The following is a 20,803-nucleotide window of genomic DNA, read 5'->3' on the forward strand; positions in this document are numbered from 1 at the left end:
AATATAGATTGGGAACAAATTTGGCGTGTCCTAAGGTACTTGAACGGGTTCGACATTTCATATGGATGATGTTCCATGACAGGTTGTTAACTAACTTTAACAAGTGCTTTTTTCAAAAAAAACTTTAACAAGTGCAAAATGGGACTAGGTAGTTCCATGTGTGGTTATTGTGGTAGGATAGCTGCGGACACCTAGCATGCTTTGAGAGATTGTCTGTTGGTGATGTCTCTTTGATTAAATGCAGCGCACACTAATTCAAGGTCTTTTTTTTTTTTTTTTTTTTTGTAGAAACTTGTAGCAGTTGATTCCGATAAACATGGATGGTAATGTGGGGTGGAATGTTGAAGGAGAGTGGAAGAATTTTTGGACTATGGCTTGTCATTGTTTGTGGTTTTGGCGCAATAAAGAAGTTCATGAAGTGATTTTTTGTAGACCTTCTCATCCGGTGTCTCCGGTGGTGAAGCTTGTTCGTCAGGATAGAGAAATCATTGGAAAAATTATACGATGTGAAACTGGAAAGGAAAGTTTCACCTGCAAAACTACAAGCGAAGGAAAAGGCTTCCTTTTTGTTCCTCAAGAAAGAAAGTTCTGCAAAAAGAATGTTCAGAAACACAGAAATAAAAATAAATAGTGATTCACAAACATCATTTTGTTTCTCTCAACCATTTCCTCCAATTCAGTATTGGGAAACTTCCAATACTACTTATTCTTCAAATAGCATTCATACAAACTATACTAGGAAAGTCGAGCAAGTATCATTACAGAAATGTAACTTTTACAGGAAAAAAAATATTAATCTCACAGCATGTTTCACAAATCGATTATTTAAATTATTGATACATAATAAAGAACATTCAACTCCTTTATTTCTATGTGATCAGAGAAGCTACTAGTTCTGCTATCTTTCTTCAACAAAGTTGCAAATGCTTCAATTGGAGATGTTTAGACAAACTTTTCCTGTGAAAAGTACAAAGTGATTAGATGACAAGCTAGAGTTCGAGTGAAATCAAATAAACAAAGAAATACATAAATAAATAAAAGATATGATTGAGTTTGAAAGCAATATGAAAACAATATATAATCTATTCGTATGTCTTCATATACCACAAATATAAGCAATTGTACACAAATATTTTGGTTAGAAACAAAATATTTCAAAGAGGGTCTACAATTTTATTGTAAACTCAAGCTTAACTGATTTAACAAAAAAGCTATAAGCAATTTGTGACATATTCATGCATTATTCAGGTGGCTAGACTTCTAAATACAATATATAAAGGAAAAAGTTAAAGAGGGGAAAAAAATTACCAGCAAGCCTCTAAGCCACCTTTGAAATTTAGTTGCATTCAGCACCATAAACACATAAATTGTGTCAATTATGTTGTTCAAGAACAAGACATATTTATTTCTCCAATTCCGGCTAAGAAACAATGATCCCCAGAGTCCCCAAAATCCTGTGATAAATCCAAATGTCACACTCAAATAAAGTGGTTTTTTATCATCTTCATTACTTTCTTCATGTGTTTCTGGTTTCTGATGTACAACTTCTTCATCTCCTGGACATGTTTTGTCAAGTGGTTTCCCACAAAGATCGACATTCCCTTCATAACTTGATGCTTCGAAACTCTGCAACTGTGTGCCAATTGGAATTCTTCCAGAGAGGTTGTTATCGGACAGATTCAACATAGCCAGACGATCAATTTGAGATAGAGAAGGAGGAATTGGACCAAACAAGTAGTTTTTTGACAGGTCAAGAGAATCAAGTGATGTTAACTTTCCAATCTTTGATGTAATTTCCCCACTCAAATTGTTGCGTGATAAATTCAATGACACCAATTCTGTCAAGCTTCCAATTTCTTCTGGAATGACTCCTGTCAATTGATTGCTTGAAAGATCAATGCTCCTCAAAATGAGCATATTATTCTTGAATAGTCGTTCTTCACCTTTCCACATCAAAAATGCAGTCAAATCAAAGCTGCTGCCACTGTCAAATGCATATACACTGCGGGAATAATATAACTCAAGGCCTACTGTTCTAGTTGAGGAAAAATTATGAGACATTGCGGAAAAATTCTTTAAGCATTTGAAAATTCGTCCCGATAGATTGTTTTCTGAGAGATCCAACAACTGAATGTCTGTTAAGTAACAAAGACTCGGTGGAAGACTTCCAGAGAGTTGGTTCCTTCGTAAGCTTAACATTTGCAATTGTTGTCCTAACCAATACGGTATTGGTCCAGATAATCCATTATCTCCAAGATCTAGCATGACCAGGTTAGTGCAATTTTTCAAGGAGATGGGCAACTTCCCTGCTAAGCTATTGTTGCGCAATATTAATATCTTAAGTTTAGATAATGATCCCATTGAGGATGGAACTTCACCAAACAAAGTATTGTCACTCAAATCTAGAAATGTCAATTCTTTAAAATGACTCCAACAATCAGGGAGCTGCGTGGATAATTGATTCTTTGATAGATCCAATAGGAGAACGTTATTAATTGTAGTGTTTGTACATAACAACAAACGAATTTCTGAAAATTTGTTTTTCGACAACCCTAAATATCTTGCACTTTGAAAAAATGGAGGGATTGAACCTTCAAACTGATTTGAATCTAGATTTACTCGACAACCTTCAGAAAATCTTATGGGCAAATTTGGAATTGTGCCAATGATATTATTGTATGATATATTCACCAAAGTTGTATATGTTGCTTGATTCCAAAACCACATTGGAACTACATCTGAGATTCCAGAATTAGAAATGTCCACCCTTTGAAGATATTTTTGACTATGCAGCCATTTTGGAAAACTAGGCCCTAAAATACAAGAACTTAAATATATGGTAGACAATTGAAAAGGAGGAAGCCAATTTTCACTGAATTTCAGAGCCAAAGAATTGTGACTCAAGTCTAAATACATTAACATGGACATGTTGTCAAAATGAGAGTCACTGATCACACCTTTCATATTATTGGAATCCAAATACAAAACCTCTAATTTAGAGGGAAAATTAAAATTTTTTAGTATGCTCCCATTTAATAGGTTGTCAGATAGGAACAAGTTTTTTAAAGATGAGAACCCAGACATGTCAGGTATCATACCTGTAATTTGATTTGCATCCAAGTTCAAATTTTGCAACGAGTACTTGGCACACCCAACAGACATATTATGAAGTATCACTGAAAGATCTTCACTCAAATTGTTATTTGACAGGTCTAGTGACTTTAATGAACATAGGTTATCAAATGAATATGGAATTCCACCTTCCAAAGAGTTGGATTGAAAGGCCAAAGACTCCAATTTAGATGGAAGAAATCTGACACCATCTAGCACCTTCCCACTTAACAGATTACCTGAGAGGTCAATTGTTATTAGTGATGTGAATATTGAAAGGTCTGGAAATGTGCCAGTAATTTTGTTGTAAGATAAATCCAATTCTTGCAGCGAGTATCTAGCACAACCAGACAATTTGAGAAGAATTGTTGAAATTTCTTCATTCAAATTGTTAAAATTAAGGTTCAATGACTGTAAGGTACATATGTCTCTAATGGATTCTAGAATTCGACCATGTAGTTGATTACCAGACAAGTCAAGTCTTTCAAGAGGATTTCTTATGTTACCAAAATTATATGCAATGGTGCCTTTGAAGATGTTATAGCTAAGATCAAGCTCAGTTAAGTTGGAGGTGGAATTAAAAACCCATTCAAATATTTTGGATGATGAGAAGGTATTATATGAAAGATCAAGGATTGTAAGAGAAGTAGAAAAATTCAATAGTGAAGGGGATAGAGAATGAAGGTAAAGATCAGAAAGATCACAATGAGATAGCTTCAATTCTTGTTTTTTTGGAAGCTTAGCAATCATTTGCAGCCAGACATGAGAAGAATTGAGATTGTGTATGTCACTCAAGTCAAGATGGGTTAAAAGAGTGAGATTAGAAAGCCACTCACCTACAACATTGAGCTGATTGTATCCAAGATTAAGCTCCTGTAAATTTGAAAGGCTTCCAAGTTGATGAGGAATGGTTCCACCCAGATTGTTGTCACTAAGATCAAGGTACTGCAAATGAGAGAGATTTCCAAGTTGATGAGGAATGGTTCCACCCAGATTGTTGAAACTAAGATCAAGGTACTGCAAATGAGAGAGATTTCCAAGTTGATGAGGGATTGTACCCTTGAGTAAATAATTGTTTGAAATATCAAGGTGCTGCAAATGAGAGAGGTTTCCAAGTTGATGAGGGATTGTACCCTCGAAGCCATTACGTGAAAGATCAAGATATTGCAAATGCGAAAGATGAGAAAGATCATTTGGAACTCTTCCCCCATCAAATGAAGCTCGGAGGTCAAGGAATCTCAAGTTGCTTAGAGAACCAAAAAATTCCGGGAAAATACTGTTTGAAAACTCACTATAACTGAGGTTCAAATACTTTAAATGCTGCAACTCCAACAATGAGGCATTGATTTTACCATTCGGATAAAGACCATTCGGATAGCCATTTAGATCAAGCATTTCAACATGGGCAGATTGATTGCTACAGACGATTCCTTCCCATGCACAGCAATCATGACTCTTACTGTCCCAAGTAGGCAAAAGGGAAGTGTCATCCAACACAAGGCTGGCCTTCAACTCAAGGAGAGCATGTCTCTCCTTCTCTATGCATCCAACATGTTTTGCATCAGCAACAGCTCCACCATAGTTGGAGAAAAGAAGGTGGAACTGCAACATGGCACATACTATGGTACTCATCATCTTCATCCTTTCTCTCTGCTTAAACAATTGCAAGTTGAAACAAATCAAGTCTCAGATTGGATAGTTGTGTTCTCTGCTTGGCAGAAAATCTGTTCTGATTTTCAATGACTATCAGAAATCAGAAATTTGAAAACAGATTTTGAGGGTAAACTTAACTAGAGTGAGTAATTAGACTGAACCGTTCGGGTGTGCTAACTTATTCACGCGTCCAAATCACTATTCACAACTCATCATCATGGCACATAGCATTAGTACTGTTGTACCTTTCTTTAATTTATTATTATTACGTGATTAGATCTCCAATTTTGACTTTGAAAGTTAATAAAATTATTGTACTCCAAAATGTATGTTTGGTATTATTGGTTTGTGAAATTGAACACATCAATTTTGACTTTGAAAGTTAATAATTTTGACTTTGAAAGTTAATAAAATTATTGTTCTCCAAAATGTATGTTTGGTATTATTGGTGGGGTATGTTCTCCACACAGATATCATTCAACACGGATTCTAGATGTGATCATTTTATGTCACATATTGTATCATTTTTGGCTTCTAGCTATTAGGGATGGCAATTTGACCCATACCCAGAGGGTACCTGCAAAAATTACCCACAATGGGTAGCGTAAAAACCCGCATTTTGGGTACGGGCACGGGTATGGGTAATTACCCGCAAAAATGAACGGGTATGGGTGCGGGTACGGGTAACTTAGTACCCACCCCGCCCCATACCCGCATAATATATATTTATTTATTTTATTTATATTATAATATATGTAAATCAATTTAAAACAATACAACTCTACTAAACTATTACATATTTTTAATAAAAATGTTTATTTATAACATAATATAAAAATAATGTGAATATTTAACATAAATATGAACTTTAATAAGGTTAGTAATAATTTTGTTTATAATTTTCATTAGTCAATATTAAAATCTTTGAAATTTTTTTAATTCTATTAAAATTATATGATATTTTATAATTTGTCAATTTATTTTTAGTAAAAATGCGGGTAGCGGGTAACGGGTACGGGTATGGGTACCTAGGTACCCATAGGATATGGGGACGGGGACAAAAATTGTTACCCACGCGGGTATGGGGATGGGTACGGGTATTTTTTCAATCCGCGGGTATGGGGATGGGTACTATAGTACCCTACCCATACCCTACCCATCGCCATCCCTACTAGCTATCGTTCCCACTTTTCATTGGTTGGTCAAAGTTTGAATTTTATTTTATTATTTATTAGTTAATTTTTTATTATAAGATTTGTTTGCTTCCTGCAAGTTAGATTGAAAATTATTGGAGTTCGTTTAAATGAAATATCTTAGATTAAGTCTCACATGTGATATGTCCTATATATATATATATATATATATATATATATATATATATATATATATATATATATATATATATATATAGAAGCCAAAAATCAACACTACCCTAAAACTAAAAAGGAATTAGATATTAAGTTGATCAAGTAATTGAGTACTCCCTCCGTCCCAAATTATAAGGGAAAATAAAAAAATCACACTTATTAAGAAAAAGTAAAACATGAGAATTTGAAGTATGTTTTTGTGGGTTTTCCTTGGAATAAGTTGCATAGGAAGATGTAAAAACAATTTTTATTAGTTGTTGTTTATTGAAAAAATGAGAGAGAGAAGAAATTAAATGCAATTTGCATTTAATTTTATGAAAATAAGGAAAAAACATTCTTGAAAATGATTTTTTCTCTTATAATTTGGGACAAAAAAAAGAGCTTTTTTCCCTTATTATAATTTGGGACGGAGGGAGTACTAATTAATAAGGAATTACATAAGAGTTAAGTTCAACAAAATATTTGCTTTAACAGCTTACACATAAAGATTAAACCACGATTTAACACTTAATCACGAATAACGTAACATCTTTTTCACTATCACTACTTCCTAGTAACTGGCATGAATTTCACAATTTAAAGCTAAGAACCTAAAAGAGAAATTATTAGTACAAATTTGCAAATGTCCAATAATGACATAATGAATGATACTACTACCTTGCGAAGTATATAAATTCATAAATGTGGAACGTTACTAACCGGCGGGGTGTACTCAGGCAATAATTCAGTATGAGTGAGAAAAAAGTGGCCTGGAGCGGCGGGAAGTGGTGTTTCCTCACTGAGAGCATGCATGGTGAAATATAGCAGGTTCTTCTATCCTAGCAAATGAAATTTCATACATTAAATCACCACTAATAATTGGTTCACCTGCATCAAAGATAGATACCATTTCCATTAATTACTAATGATAATGTACAAGTATCAACCCTCCTTCCAAAAGTCTCCAACTCCAAGCAAAAAATATATCACAGTGGCAGTTGTATGAAGAATATACCAATAAGCTATTACTTCAACCACAAACTTTTATCAATGTACTGGAAGTTAAAATACTAAATTGCCAGGGATTTAGGGTTTGTATCTTGAGAGGATCCCATGTTGCAATGTCACATCTGCTTGGCATTTGAACAAACATGTGGCGGGCAGGTGGGCTTCCGCGTATGACTCTGAAGCATCAACATCCAGCGATTCTGACACATCAATTTCGTCGTGCAGTGGCAGTTCGAACCATTAGAAGCGGAAGTCACTTGAAGAGCAATCAATTGCGCCTCAATGCGGTCCATACGTGAGAGGTTTAGAAGAAAAGAAAGAAGAATTGGTGACCTTTAACAATTATTCGGTCCATTTCTCAATCAATTTGATATAATTTGGTAATCCTAATTTAATTTAAATAAAATTTTAAAAAATACATCAACAAGAATCAAACTCATGACTTAAAAATTATTTGGTGCATTTATCATTAGGCTACATCGATTGATATAATTTGTGAATCCACGTGTAATAAATATGAAATTAATGCTTAATTTTGTTTAAATAGAAATCAACCCTATTTTTTTATACAACTCCAATTTTTTTATGTAATACACATTTAATTTATTTTTATACAAATCTTTTTTTTTTTGTTTAAATAGAATTCAATTAATTTCTTTCCTCTCATTTTCTTCTCCCGGTTTTCACCTTAATTAATTTATCATTGGATTTTTGAAATATTTAGTTCCAAATTAATTTAAATAAGATGCATTTGAGTTATATCTCTTATATATTATAAGATTGCTAACATAAGTTAACCCTAAAACTAATTATTTTCCCTATTTTTTTTAATTGTGGCTTTATATTTAAAAAAAATACAAATTTGTCTACAATGAAAATTGAAACTGCATTTTCTTACAATAAAGTCTTTCAACCACTAGAGCATTTGCTTCAATCGTGATAAGAGTTAGGAATTCTAATATGTTAACCCTGTTTTTCAATAAATTTGAATGACGGCATCCATTATCTCTTATACAATATATTATAAGTTTGCTAACATAAGCTAACCCTAAACCAATTATAAAAAAAAATTGGGATATGACGAAATGTGTATATAATTTTTACACATTGGATTACAAAAAAATATTTACTCAATTTTTTTAATTTTTTTTTACAAAACATGTCTCATTTTTTTTTTCTTCATTGCCACTATTCTTCTATGTCAAACAAATCATAATTCAATTTAAGATCACAATGTGAACTTTTAATATTTAATCAAAATTTAAAATAAAGAGTAAAGACAATCTCTTAAACATGTTAAGATAGATCTTTCGTCACCGGTGTTTTCACATGGTCAGTTGTGTGTTGCAACTTCAAGAGTTATTTCTAGAAAATGATAAAAGAATATGATTATCAACAAATATGGAGAAAATACAAATAAAATTTCTAATGTAGTTTATAAGGAAATATTTTGTAATATATCATAATTTTCGTTGTATGAAAATTTATCCAAATTTATTGGTGAACTAATGGTTAATGTTACTCAAATTTTTCATATACCTTTTAATCAGAACCGTGCGTGCACGGGTCGGAAGTTCTAGTTAGAGAAAAAAAGTAAAGAAGTAGAAAATAAGGAGAAGTTGGGTTAAACACAATTGTTTTACCTCTTTACTACTTTTAAGGAGAATAAAAAAAGTAGAACAAAATAGAGTCAAACGGAGCCTTAAGTCTAAGACTTAACCATTACTCCCTCCGTACCAAATTAGATGTCACTTTGAGAAAAAAAATTGTACCAAATTATATGTCACTTTACATTATCAATGAAGCATTTAATGCTATTTTTCTATTATACTCTTAACTATTTATTACTATCTATCTCTACAAGAGAGCAACAAAGGGAGAGATGAGAGACTTCATCAATTTTCTTCGTACCCAATTATTGATCCCCATTTTACTATTTATTCAAAACCTTAGCCATGTGTCCATTTAGCTCAATGTCAAGTGTATTTTCTCATATGATATTTTGAATCATAACAGATAATTGCGAGGTTACAAATTAACCTCAATTTGAATCATAACAGATAATTGCAAGGTTACAAATTAACCTCAAATATGAAGCTCACAAACAATACACTATATAATATAACTAAAGAGTAATATACCCCAATTTTATGAATGATAAAACAAAATCATCATGAAATAAAACATGGGACACTCTGAGGTGAAAGCTTGTCTAATCTGGTTGATGTAAATGTACATCGAACATAGATCCCTAGCTCACAATCAATTTGATGGCCTAAGTAGAATACCTCATCCACTTTGGAAATTTTCATAAACCAAGTGGACTACCTCATCCACGTTTGAATTTCATAAATCATGTGGAATACCTCGTACACATCCTACGATCAAATGACTATTCCCTAACCAAAACGTTATGTAACTATTAAGATCAAACTCGTTATATTCCAGTTCCACCTTAAGCGCCATTCTTATAATCTAAGTATTACAATTTTTAGCTTAAAATTCTTAAGTTCAATATCTTTAGGATTTCTAGGCCTTCCCCATGAATATTGACTGACAATCAAGTAAGAGTTTCAAAGGATTTTCAGCCATAATTGTGTATTGGTATAATGATTGTATGAGAGTAAGTGCGTTTCTGCATAAGGTGAGAAAACATCTGATACGGCTTCCGATGCGGTTGTGATGCAGTTACGATGCGGCCGTACACGTGAATTAAGATCACACCGCAATTGCGGTGTGATGCGGTTGCGGTAGCTTTCGTATCAGCAATACTGCGGCCGCAATTGCGGATGCGGACCGCAATTTAAAACCTTGGTTTCTGCATAATTTAAAAATAGTGTTTTCAGGTTTTGCTCAACATGCACTGGTTCATGTATGTCTTTGGGCAGATTTGCACCCCGACATCATGTACTTGCACCGGTTCATCTTTAGTCTGGGACAACATGTACCGGTTCATTGTAAACATGTATATCGGTACAAAGTTTGATAGTTTTCAAATTTTAAAGGCCGGAGAAAAAGATAAGTCAGTTCATGCCTTTATGTACCAGTGCAAATTCTGCAAATTTCAAAATTTCACAAGTTCGAGGCTCACATGCATCGCTTCATGTTGCCCAATTTTTCACTAAAAACCAGAAACTTAGCAGGACACACATTTCATTGAAATTCAATCAATTACCTAGAAAATCACATATGCAAAGGTTTTAATCAATGTAATGAACATTAGGGGAGATTTTTGGCTCATTAATTGATTCTAATTTTTGCCAAATTCAAATTGTCTAAGGTATTAAGTAGAGGTTCCATATGACCACAAACTTCATAGAATTCCTTGCATGATGTAATTTAATCATAAATTCAGTAGCTAAATTACTTTAGATAAGGTCTTCAAAATTGAATCCACTTGTTGTCAGCTCTCTCGTCTATTTTGAAGGGAAGAACTTCAAAAACATCTAAAACACGACCTTCAGTACCATTAGTCAAATACTGCCTTCCATCCTAATTACCCGGCCAAGAAGCGAGAGCGGATCTCTTTACTGATCCAGATCTAAAGAAGAATAGTTTAAACTATAAAGAAGTGAACCGCAGAGCTTATGACCAGTTCTTTCTTTCCATGACCAGTTCTTTTCTTCGGATGTATAGGCTCGTTTCGGATGTACAGAAGAGTTCTTTTCTTCGGTTTCCATGATGTATAGGCTGTTATGCAATTTTCAGATGGATGATATTAACACAGATTGGAAACAAATTTTCAGATGCAAGAGTTATTTTTCGGTTTCCATGATATATAGGCTGTTATGCAAAAAGAATGTCAAGAAACACAGAAAAAATAATAGTAATTAACAAACATCATACAACTATTTTCTTAATTTAGTATTGGGAAACTTCCAATTCTACTTATTCTTCAAATAACATTCATACAACTATACTGAAAAAGTGTGTTATGATCTCAAATAACACTCGGAAAAATAACATTCATACAATCATACTAGAAAAGTGAAGCAAGACTAAGAGTAGCATCATTATAGAAATGTAATTTTACAGAATAAAAATACTAATCTCACAAATTGATTATTTAAATTATTGATACATAACACACTTGAACAACTTTATTTCCATGTGATCAGAGAAGCTACTAGCTCTGCTACCTTTCTTCAACAAAGTTGCAAATTGTTCAATTGGAAATGCTTAGACAAACTTTTCCTGTGAAAAGTACAAAGTCATTAGAGGACAAAGTACAATTGGAGATGATTGAGTTCGAGTGAAATCAAATAGACAAAGAAACAAATTAACAAATAAAAGATATGACTGAGTTTGAAAGCAATATGAAAACAATATATAATCTATTCACATGTCTTCAAAAACCACAAATGTAAGCAATTGTACACAAATATTTAAAAGAGGGGCTACAGTTTTGTTGTAAGCTGAAGCTTAACTAATTTAACACAAAAACTATAAGCAATTCGAGATAATGTAGGCCTAATTAATTTATCACATAATTAACAACTCGGTCTATATAAAGGAAAGAGTGAAAGAGATAAAAGAAAAAGTTACCTGCAAATGTCTAAGCCACACTTGAAATTTAGTTGCATTCAGCACTATAAACACATACATTGTGTCAATTATGTTGTCCAAGAACAAGACATATTTATGTCTCCAATGCCGGATAAGAAACAATGATCCCCAGAGTCCCCAAAATCCTGTGATAAATCCCAATGCCACACTCAAATAAAGGGGTTTTTTATCTTCATGACTACTTTCTTTATGTGTTTCTGGTTTCTGATGTGCACCTTCTTCATCTCCTGGACATATTTTGTCAAGTGGTTTTCCACAAAGATCATTATTCCCTTCATAACTTGATGCATCAAAACTCTGCAATTGCGTTCCAATGGGAATTCTTCCAGACAGGTTGTTTTCGGACAAATTCAACATGGACAGACGATCAATTTGAACTAGAGAAGGAGGAATTGGACCGGAGAAAAGGTTTCTTGACAAGTCAAGAAATTCAAGTGATGTTAACCTTCCAATCTTTGAAGTAATTTCTCCAGTGAAATTGTTGCTTGATAAATTTAATGACACCAATTCTATCAAGTTTCCTATTTCTTCTGGAAGGTCACCTATCAATTGATTACTTGAAAGATCAATACTCCTTAAAATGAGCTTATTATTCTTGAATTGTCGTTCTGAACCTTTCCACATCAACAATGCAACCAAATCATAGCCAGTATAAATATGTTCAAATTCATCTCCAGTGGGGTAACCGAAATTATAATCTTCTTCTCCATTTGGGGAGACATTCTGAGACATTGCAGAAAAATTCTTAATGCATTTGAAAATTTGTCCCGACAGATTGTTTTCTGAGAGGTCCAACAACTGAATGTTTTTTAAGTCACAAAGACTTTGCGGGAGACTTCCATTGAATTGGTTCCTTCGTAAGCTTAACATTTGCAATTGTTGTCCTAACCAATATGGTATTGGTCCAAAAAATCTATTATCTCCAATATCTAGCATGTTCAGTTTTTTGCAATTTTTCAATGAAACAGGCAACTTTCCATATAAGCTGTTGTTACGCAATATCAGTACCTTAAGTTTAACCATTGATCCCATTGAGGATGGAACTTCACCAGACAAAGTATTGTCACTCAAATCTATAAATTCCAAATCTTTCAAATGGCTCCAACAATCAGGTAGCTTCCTTGATAATTGATTCTTTGATAAATCCAATACGAGCAATCTATCAATCGAAATATTAGAACATAACAACAAGAAAGTATCTGAAAATTTGTTCTTAGACAACTGTAGCAATGATGCACTTTGAAAAAATGGAGGGATTGAACCTTCAAATTGATTTGAATCCATAATTACTTGACAATCTTCAGAAAACCTTATTGGTAAATTTGGAATTGTGCCTGTTAGATGATTGTAGGAAATATTCGTTAACCTTATATTTGTTGCATGAGTCCAAAACCACACTGGAACTACATCTGAGATTTGAGCATTAGAAATGTCTAACGCTTGAACATGTTTTTGACTCTCCAACCATTTTGGAAAACTAGGCCCTAAAATACAAGAACTTAAGAATATGGTAGACAATTGAAAAGGTGGAACCCAATTATCACTAAATTTCAAAGTCAATGAATTAGAACTCAAGCTTAAATACTTTAACATGGACATGTTGACAAAATGAGAGTCAATGAGCACACCATCCAAATTATTGGATTTCAAGTCTAGACTCTCTAATTTACTGGGGAATGCATAAGTTTTTATTCTCCCGTGTAATAGATTGTCAGATAGGATCAATGTTTCTAAAGATGAGAACCCTGACATGTCAGGTATCGTACCAGTAATTCGGTTTGTAGCCAAGTTCAAATATTGCAACGAGTACTTGCCACACCCAACAGACATATTATGAAGTATGACAGAAAGATCTCCATTCAACTTGTTAAATGACAGATCTAGTAAGCTTAACGAACATAGGTTACCAAATGATTTTGGAATTTCACCTTCTAAGTAGTTATTTCGAAATCTCAAAGACTCCAATGATTTTGGAATTCCATCAGGAACCTTCCCAATTAACAGATTATCTGAAAGGTCGATTGTTTTTAGAGATGGGAATATTGAAAGGTTAGGCAATGTTCCAGTAATTTGGTTGTGTCTTAAACTTAAATCTTGCAATGAGTATCTAGCACAACCAGAAAATTTATGAAGAATTGTTGAAATGTCTTCATTCAAATTGTTTATACCAAGGTACAGTGATTGTAAGGTACATATGTCTCTAAAGGATTCCAGACTAGTTCCACCTTGTAGTTCATTACCATACAAGTCAAGCCGCTTAAGAGGATTTTTTATGTTTCCAAAATCATATGGAATGGTGCCTTTAAAGATGTTATAGCTAAGATCAAGCTCGGTTAAGTTGGAGGTGGCATTAAACACCCATTCAAATATTTTTGATGATGAGAAGGCATTGAATGAAAGGTCAAGGATTGTAAGAGAAGTAGAAAAATTCAATAGTGAAGGGTAGAAAGAAAGAAGATAATGATCAGAAAGATCACAATAAATTAGCGTCAATTCTTGTATTTTTGGAAGCTTAGCAATCATTTGCAGCCAGATATGAGAAGAATTGAGATTGGGTATGTCACTCAAGTCAAGATGGGTTAAAAGAGTGAGATTAGAAAGCCACTCACCTCCAACATTGAGCTGATTGAATCCAAGATTAAGCTCCTGTAAATTTGAAAGGCTTCCAAGTTGATGAGGAATGGTTCCAACAAGGATATTCCCACTAAGATCAAGGTACTGCAAATGGGAGAGATTTCCAAGTTGATGAGGGATTGTACCCTCGAGGTCATTGTTTGAGAGATCAAGATATTGTAAGTGCGAAAGTTGACCAAGATCATTTGGAATTCTTCCCGTAATAGATGAAGATTTGAGGTCAAGAAATATCAAGTTGCTTAGAGAACCAAACATTTTTCGAAAAATACCGTGTGAAAACTCACTCCCACTGACGTCCAAATGCTTTAAATGTTGCAGCTCCATCAATGATGCGTTGATCTCACCTCGAAAAGGACCAAACTGATCCCCATTTAGATCAAGCATTTTAACATGTCTAGTTTGATTGCTACAGACGATTCCTTCCCATGCACAGCAATCATGACTCTTACTGTCCCAAGTAGGCAAAAGGGAAGTGTCATCCAACACAAGGCTGGCCTTCAACTCAAGGAGAGCATGTCTCTCATTCTCTATGCAACCACCAGAAATAGAAACAACATGCTTTGTATCAGCAACAGCTACAACAGAATAGTTGGAGAAAAGAAGGTTGAAGTGCAACAGAACAAAGATTGCTCCAACTAACTTGAGATTAATACATACAACACTACGCATCATCATCATCATCATCTTTGCTTCTCAATTTCAGAAGCTAGAAGGACACAAATTAAAAGGAAAACAACGACCAACAAAATGAATAAAATTTAATGGGAAGACTTGACTTAAATAAAGTAAGACTTAATGGGTATGAAAGTACCGCTCATTTTACTTCAAATATTTGAAAGAAAAACATAAAAGAAAAACATCTTTGAATACTGGCCTAAATCACCTAATCAGTTCAAAGCTTCACATCAGTATATGCTCCACCATCTCCACCATATAGAGATTAACATTATTAAAGTTATCAACAAAGAAAATAACTTTATAAAGATGGGTAAATGACTATGTACCCCCTGCAAAGTTATTGAAATTTGATTTACCCCGCACAAATTTTTTTTTGTTTACTTCCTGCAATATAAAGATTCTCTCATTTTGTCCTTGGGCGGACAATTGGATATCTGACTTTGCATTTTGACGACGTGGCATGTACACGTGAGAAAAAAATTTATTTTTTATTTATTTTTTGGTAATAAATTAGTTGACGTGGAATTAAAAATAAATTAAAATTATTTTTGTCCACGTGTGCATGCACACACACAGTCATATATCCGGTTGTCCACCTAGAAGCAAAATGAGAGAATCTTCATATTACATGGAGTAAACATAAAAAAAAATTGTGCAGGGAATAAATCAAATTTCGCTCGGGTAAACATCCATTTACCCTGTAAAGATTAACTAGGTGTTTTATGGAACTTATCAAGTCAAATAATTTTGTTATAATTTATAAACTACTTTCATAAGATATTCTAGATAACATATTCAAATAAGCTTAAAAACTGTTCATGGAGATGTCATAAGCTTAAAACAATTTATGAATGTGTCATAAGCTATTTTCAGAAATTCTCCCAAATTATTCTACAAATATGTCACGGTAGATAGACTAAATTTGATACATAGGAGTCATCATCAATAACAGTAAACTTATTACTTGTGACATTAAAGAAATATTAATGGGAAGACTTGACTTATATACTAAGGCAGAGTGGGAAGAAAACACTTTTAAATTTTTTAAAATATTAAAAAGTAAAACAATAAATTCAAAAAGAGTTAGGTAAACTGCTTTTATGGTGGAAGACGTAATTAGAGTGTCATACCCCAAATTTTGACATTCCTTTTAATTATTTTCGATAGACTTTTCTTTCAAATGTGTATGCTAGCTTGTTCGGCAACAAAAAGAGTCTTCCAAGGAATTATGAGTATGAGGTTGTGAGTAAGAGTCCAACTTGAATCTTTTTATTTATTTTGTAATTTCTTTTTTAGTTTTATTTTGTCTTTTGTAATTAAGTCATAAAAGAATAAAAAATCATAAAAATAAAAAAATCAAGAAAAGAAAGAATATGGGATACGCGTATTCCCTTTCTTTGGCAAACTCTAAATTTCAACATCTCCTTGATTTCTCCTGGATTCAAGTTTCAAAAATCAATTCTCATCAAAACATTCCTAATTCAGAACAATCAACATTAAAGTCTAAACCTAATTCCTTTGCTTATATATAACAAGAGTTTTACAACGAGAAAGGGGGGAGAGGAAAAAATAATAACAACGGCCGCAACATTGTTACTGCGCCTTCTCTCAACCATCCATCAACACCATCATTACCAATCACACATCAGCCACCATCTTCAACATATCACCACCAATACAAACCACCATAAAAATCAAAAACCCACTGTCAAAAAGCAATAACATCAAAAAGAAGAAAAATCATAGCAAAGAAGAATAGAAACGAAATCAAATTGAAAGGGAGAAAGAAACAGAGAAGGAATAATAAAGAAAAGGAGCTCTCGTTGCCGCTGCAAATACGGCGAACCACCGAGTCACTTTCACTGCCGTCGAATCCGCCGCCACTCATCACCACCTCCTCTGCTGCGAATCTGCTCTCTCCCTGCGCCAGAGCTCCTCTTTTGCCGCCGGTGACCATTCTTTCTTTCCTTTTCATAATATTTTATTTCCATGCTTTTTTTGTTGATTTAGAAAATAGAGGTTTGTATTGATTGTTGTTAATTTGATTGAGAAAAAAACTGATTTGGGAATTTGAAAGAATAAATATGAGAGAAAACTGAGAGAGAGAGAGAGAGAGAGAGAGAGAGAGAGAGAGAGAGAGAGAGAGAGAGAGAGAGAGAGAGAGAGAGAGAGACCGGGAGAGAAGTTGAGGAAAAGAGAGAAAGATTTGTGAAAATTGGGAAAATCGGTTGGCTTTGGATATGTATAGGCTGGGATCCGGTGCGCATATGCCCACCGTAGCGTTCCTGTTTCAGGCCGTTGATTTCCATCAAATGGCCAGGAACGCTCCTCATCGTAATCTCATCAGGACCGTATGATCAATCAGACAGCCGAAATCACCTCCCCTGTCTCTGTTCATCACCCCCCTCTGCGATTTTTTTTATTTTGTTATTTTTTGTTTTTTTTTATTATTATTCATTTTTTTTGCTGTATTTTATTTAATTCAAAATAAATAAAAATATAATAAAAATACTAACCGAATGAAAAAGGAGTGAATTGACGTATGACTACCCCACTTCCCGGTTTTCTGGACTCTTGACGTATGACTCGTAGTCCGGATAATCGTCATTCTCTTAAAAAACAATAAAATCAATTTCAACCCATCAAACATTATTTTCACGCCCGTGTGCGTTAAATTATTTTTTTCTCGAGCGGATATCATCGCCCAAGTGTGAGTCCGTCTTCTCAATCAAATATTTTTTTCGCCCAAGCGCGGCCTAAAATATTTTCATAAATAAAATCAACCAACCAACAATCATTTTCTACCCAGAACTACGGGGCTTTGAGTTTCCCATCGCACCAGGGAATACGTAGGAGCAGGATTCAACATCTTGTCGAGCCCATTAATAAAAAACTATTTTTTCCCCTCTTGTAAATAAATCCTACAATTAATAAAAAGCAAGCAAATAAATTAAAACACTCTTTTAACCCTAAAATTAACGAGAAGGTTCCCGTTGAGTACAACGGATGTGAGGGGTGCTAACACCTTCCCCTCACATAATCGACTCCCGAACTCGGAAATGGTTGCGACGACCATTTTTCCATTCTTTCAAGGTTTTATCGATATTTTCCAATTCCTTCGGGAATAAATAAAGTTCGGTGGCGACTTTACTATCTAAGCGAGCGTTTTACGCCCGCGCATTTTTCCACCCGCTTCATAGAGGAATACTTTTTTTTTTTTTGAGGTTGTAATTAGAGGAATACTTGATGTGTTCGGCTTTAAAAAAAGAGATTTTTTCTTTGTATTTTTTAAAATAGATTTTATAAACTGATTTTCAAAATATTACAAGTTTTTTTATATTCATTTTTTCTAAATTGAAACACTAACTTTGACATCATATAACATAAACATACATTATTGAAGATCAAAACATAGGTAAAATCGTAATTTCCTAGCATTCATTCAATTCGTTGCAAGAGACTTAATCCGGTATCGAAAGTGGTTTGAGGCTGATCTCTGGTTCTACAGTCCATATCAAGAATGTTATAGTTTCCTAGCATATGGTGATCAGTGACGGATCTAGGAATTTCAATAAGTGGGGTCAAAGTCATTTCTAGTATAAATATTTATAAAATATATACACTCTCTACGACCTTAATTATAAGCAAATGTGGGTAAAATTTGATGTATTTGATTCCATTTATTGACTAACTTATAGCGGATAACTCGATTATACACTCTTTACGACCTTAATTATACACTCTCATTACTTATAATTAAAATGTTAGATCTCTATTCAGTAAAAAAAATAGTAGATAGTTGATGAACTAACTTATAGTGGATAACTCAAAATTAATAATCAGTTGGTTGATTGAATTTGTAATGTTTCATATAAAATAGCATAAAAAAAGATTTGATAGTATTTAATATTTTTTCAATTAAAATGTCCTAAGTAAAATTGAACTAAAAATTAGAAAGAAAAGTATAAGTTTTAAGTTTTTTATTTACGGTTATAAGTTTTAATTAATCTATTAATTAAAGTAACCAAATTAAAAAAAGAAAAAAAGTTTATTAAATGAAAGCTATAACTTCATTCACCTGCCAATAGATATAATACTAATTTACGTATGATTCATATTCAAAAAGAATTAGGTACAACAAATACATATAAATATAAAATATTTGTACAAATGTGTGCCTTTTGACAGATTTATGTGGAGAGTGGGGACATCGGTGTATATATAGTGGGGTCATTGCATGAAATTATGACCTTATTGGTTCAGAAAAAAATAGTAGAAGTGGGGTCAGCTGATCCCAATTGAAGCTACATAGATCCGGCGGATTCTAGTGTGGGTCACTGCAACATGTCTCCCACTGGTGAAGAGTTATTTTTACCGGCTATTACAGGTTGCTCCTGTTTTTTTTTTTAAGTAATTATTTTTTTTCATCATCATCTTTTTTTTTTTTTTTTTTTTTGACATCATCATCTTTGAGTCTTATTATCCAAAATCACTTTCAGCAAAATCCATATCCAACATCACTTTCTCTGTAAACCCAAATCTCATATATCATCATCATCGCAGCAAAATCACTTTTCTATGTGAAGCCTTGTTGCAGCCAAGTGTGAAGGGGCAAATTGCAGAAGGCGCAAAATCAATTTCTCCTTAAATTAAATTCATGAAGTGTTTTATTTGTCAAAAAATAATAATCCATGAAGTGTTTTATTTGTCTTGTAGAGAAAAAGAAAAAGAAAAAAAAAACGTTTCTGAAGCTTTTTGAAATTTGGAATTAAGCTTTTTCAAAGTTGGACTTCATAGAGATGATGATGAGATCTGGGTTTACTGAGTTCATCTTCTTCCTGTTTCCCTCATTTTTGTTTTTTGGCAGATTTAAAAAAACAAAAACGAATCATTTAAGTATTTTCAGTTGGTAAATGTAAAAACATATCATTTAAGTATTTCTTTATTTTAAATTTTTTATAAAAACTGTTATTTAATTTAAGTGAAATAGATGATTTAAGTAAAAGTAAAAAATTAAATTTGCTATTGTACTGTAGAAATAAGTTTACTGTACTTCATCTAAGCCGTTTACTAATTTTCAGCACATCTTATGGTTGAAAGTAAGTTTCTACCGGTGAGAGACATGATTTGCTCTCTCATGCTAGCCTTCGCCCATAGATCCGTCGCTGATGGTGATGACTATTGATGATTATGTAAAAGAAATGTGTGTGTCTTGTTTGGTTGTCATTGTTATCAAATAGTTGTGTTTTGTAGTTTTCTGATACTAAATGCATTACCAATATATTGATCTTTTATAATTTTCCAATTTCCACACTATAACTATAAGAAATGTTAATCCTGAATGGATGCTTCTTCTGTTGTAATTTTTTTGGGCTTATATCTCTTAGAAAGTGCACATCTCTTTACTCACATCACATTGATCCTAATGAGCTCTGAAAGGCGTGACAAGAAGTACCAAATTATGAAAATGTCATGTACCCTATACAAAAATCGATCCTTAATTTGTGACAAACCATTCAGAACCGAAGGAAAACGTCACTTCTGCATATATTCTGTAAGGCTAGAGCTCTCAAGAAGTATGGCATTTTATTATAAACTAGATCCCTTATGACAATACACATAACATTTCTAGGAAAAGAGTTCTGCAATGCAATGTCAATGTCGAAATAATATAGTATTTGGCTTTCTAGTATAAATAAAAGTATAATGTTCTGAATTTTGATGGTTGAGTTGAGCTGTGTTAGAAACCTGGTCTTTTGAGAGCTCTATTATAGTTGATACACCATGGCAAAAAAATATAACAATGG

At 33.3% G+C, this 20,803-nt stretch overlaps 2 protein-coding genes across 4 annotated transcripts; both read right to left on the reverse strand.

Moving 5' to 3' along the window:
• Positions 1-589: 589 nt before the first annotated feature.
• LOC123920072 (receptor-like protein EIX2) lies at positions 590-5,066 on the reverse strand. Of its 2 annotated transcripts, XM_045972203.1 has the most exons (3): positions 3,948-4,993; positions 1,309-3,350; positions 590-957 (listed from the first exon to the last, which is right to left on the reverse strand). In XM_045972203.1, the coding sequence occupies exons 1-3, from the start codon at positions 4,750-4,752 to the stop codon at positions 943-945; spliced, it is 2,862 nt and encodes a 953-aa protein (XP_045828159.1). In that variant the 5' UTR covers positions 4,753-4,993; the 3' UTR covers positions 590-942. The 2 variants fall into 2 exon arrangements, with proteins under 2 accessions (XP_045828159.1, XP_045828158.1); XM_045972202.1 differs by having other exon boundaries at positions 1,309-5,066.
• Positions 5,067-10,939: 5,873 nt separating this feature from the next.
• On the reverse strand, positions 10,940-15,203 carry LOC123920075 (receptor-like protein EIX2). Of its 2 annotated transcripts, XM_045972207.1 has the most exons (3): positions 14,294-15,075; positions 11,664-13,018; positions 10,940-11,312 (listed from the first exon to the last, which is right to left on the reverse strand). In XM_045972207.1, exons 1-3 carry the CDS (start codon positions 15,000-15,002, stop codon positions 11,298-11,300), a joined length of 2,079 nt encoding a protein of 692 aa, XP_045828163.1. In that variant the 5' UTR covers positions 15,003-15,075; the 3' UTR covers positions 10,940-11,297. The 2 variants fall into 2 exon arrangements, with proteins under 2 accessions (XP_045828163.1, XP_045828162.1); XM_045972206.1 differs by having other exon boundaries at positions 11,664-15,203.
• Positions 15,204-20,803: the final 5,600 nt, after the last annotated feature.

The sequence above is a fragment of the Trifolium pratense genome, linkage group LG4, assembly GCF_020283565.1.
Source record: "Trifolium pratense cultivar HEN17-A07 linkage group LG4, ARS_RC_1.1, whole genome shotgun sequence".
Classification (NCBI taxonomy): domain Eukaryota; kingdom Viridiplantae; phylum Streptophyta; class Magnoliopsida; order Fabales; family Fabaceae; genus Trifolium; species Trifolium pratense.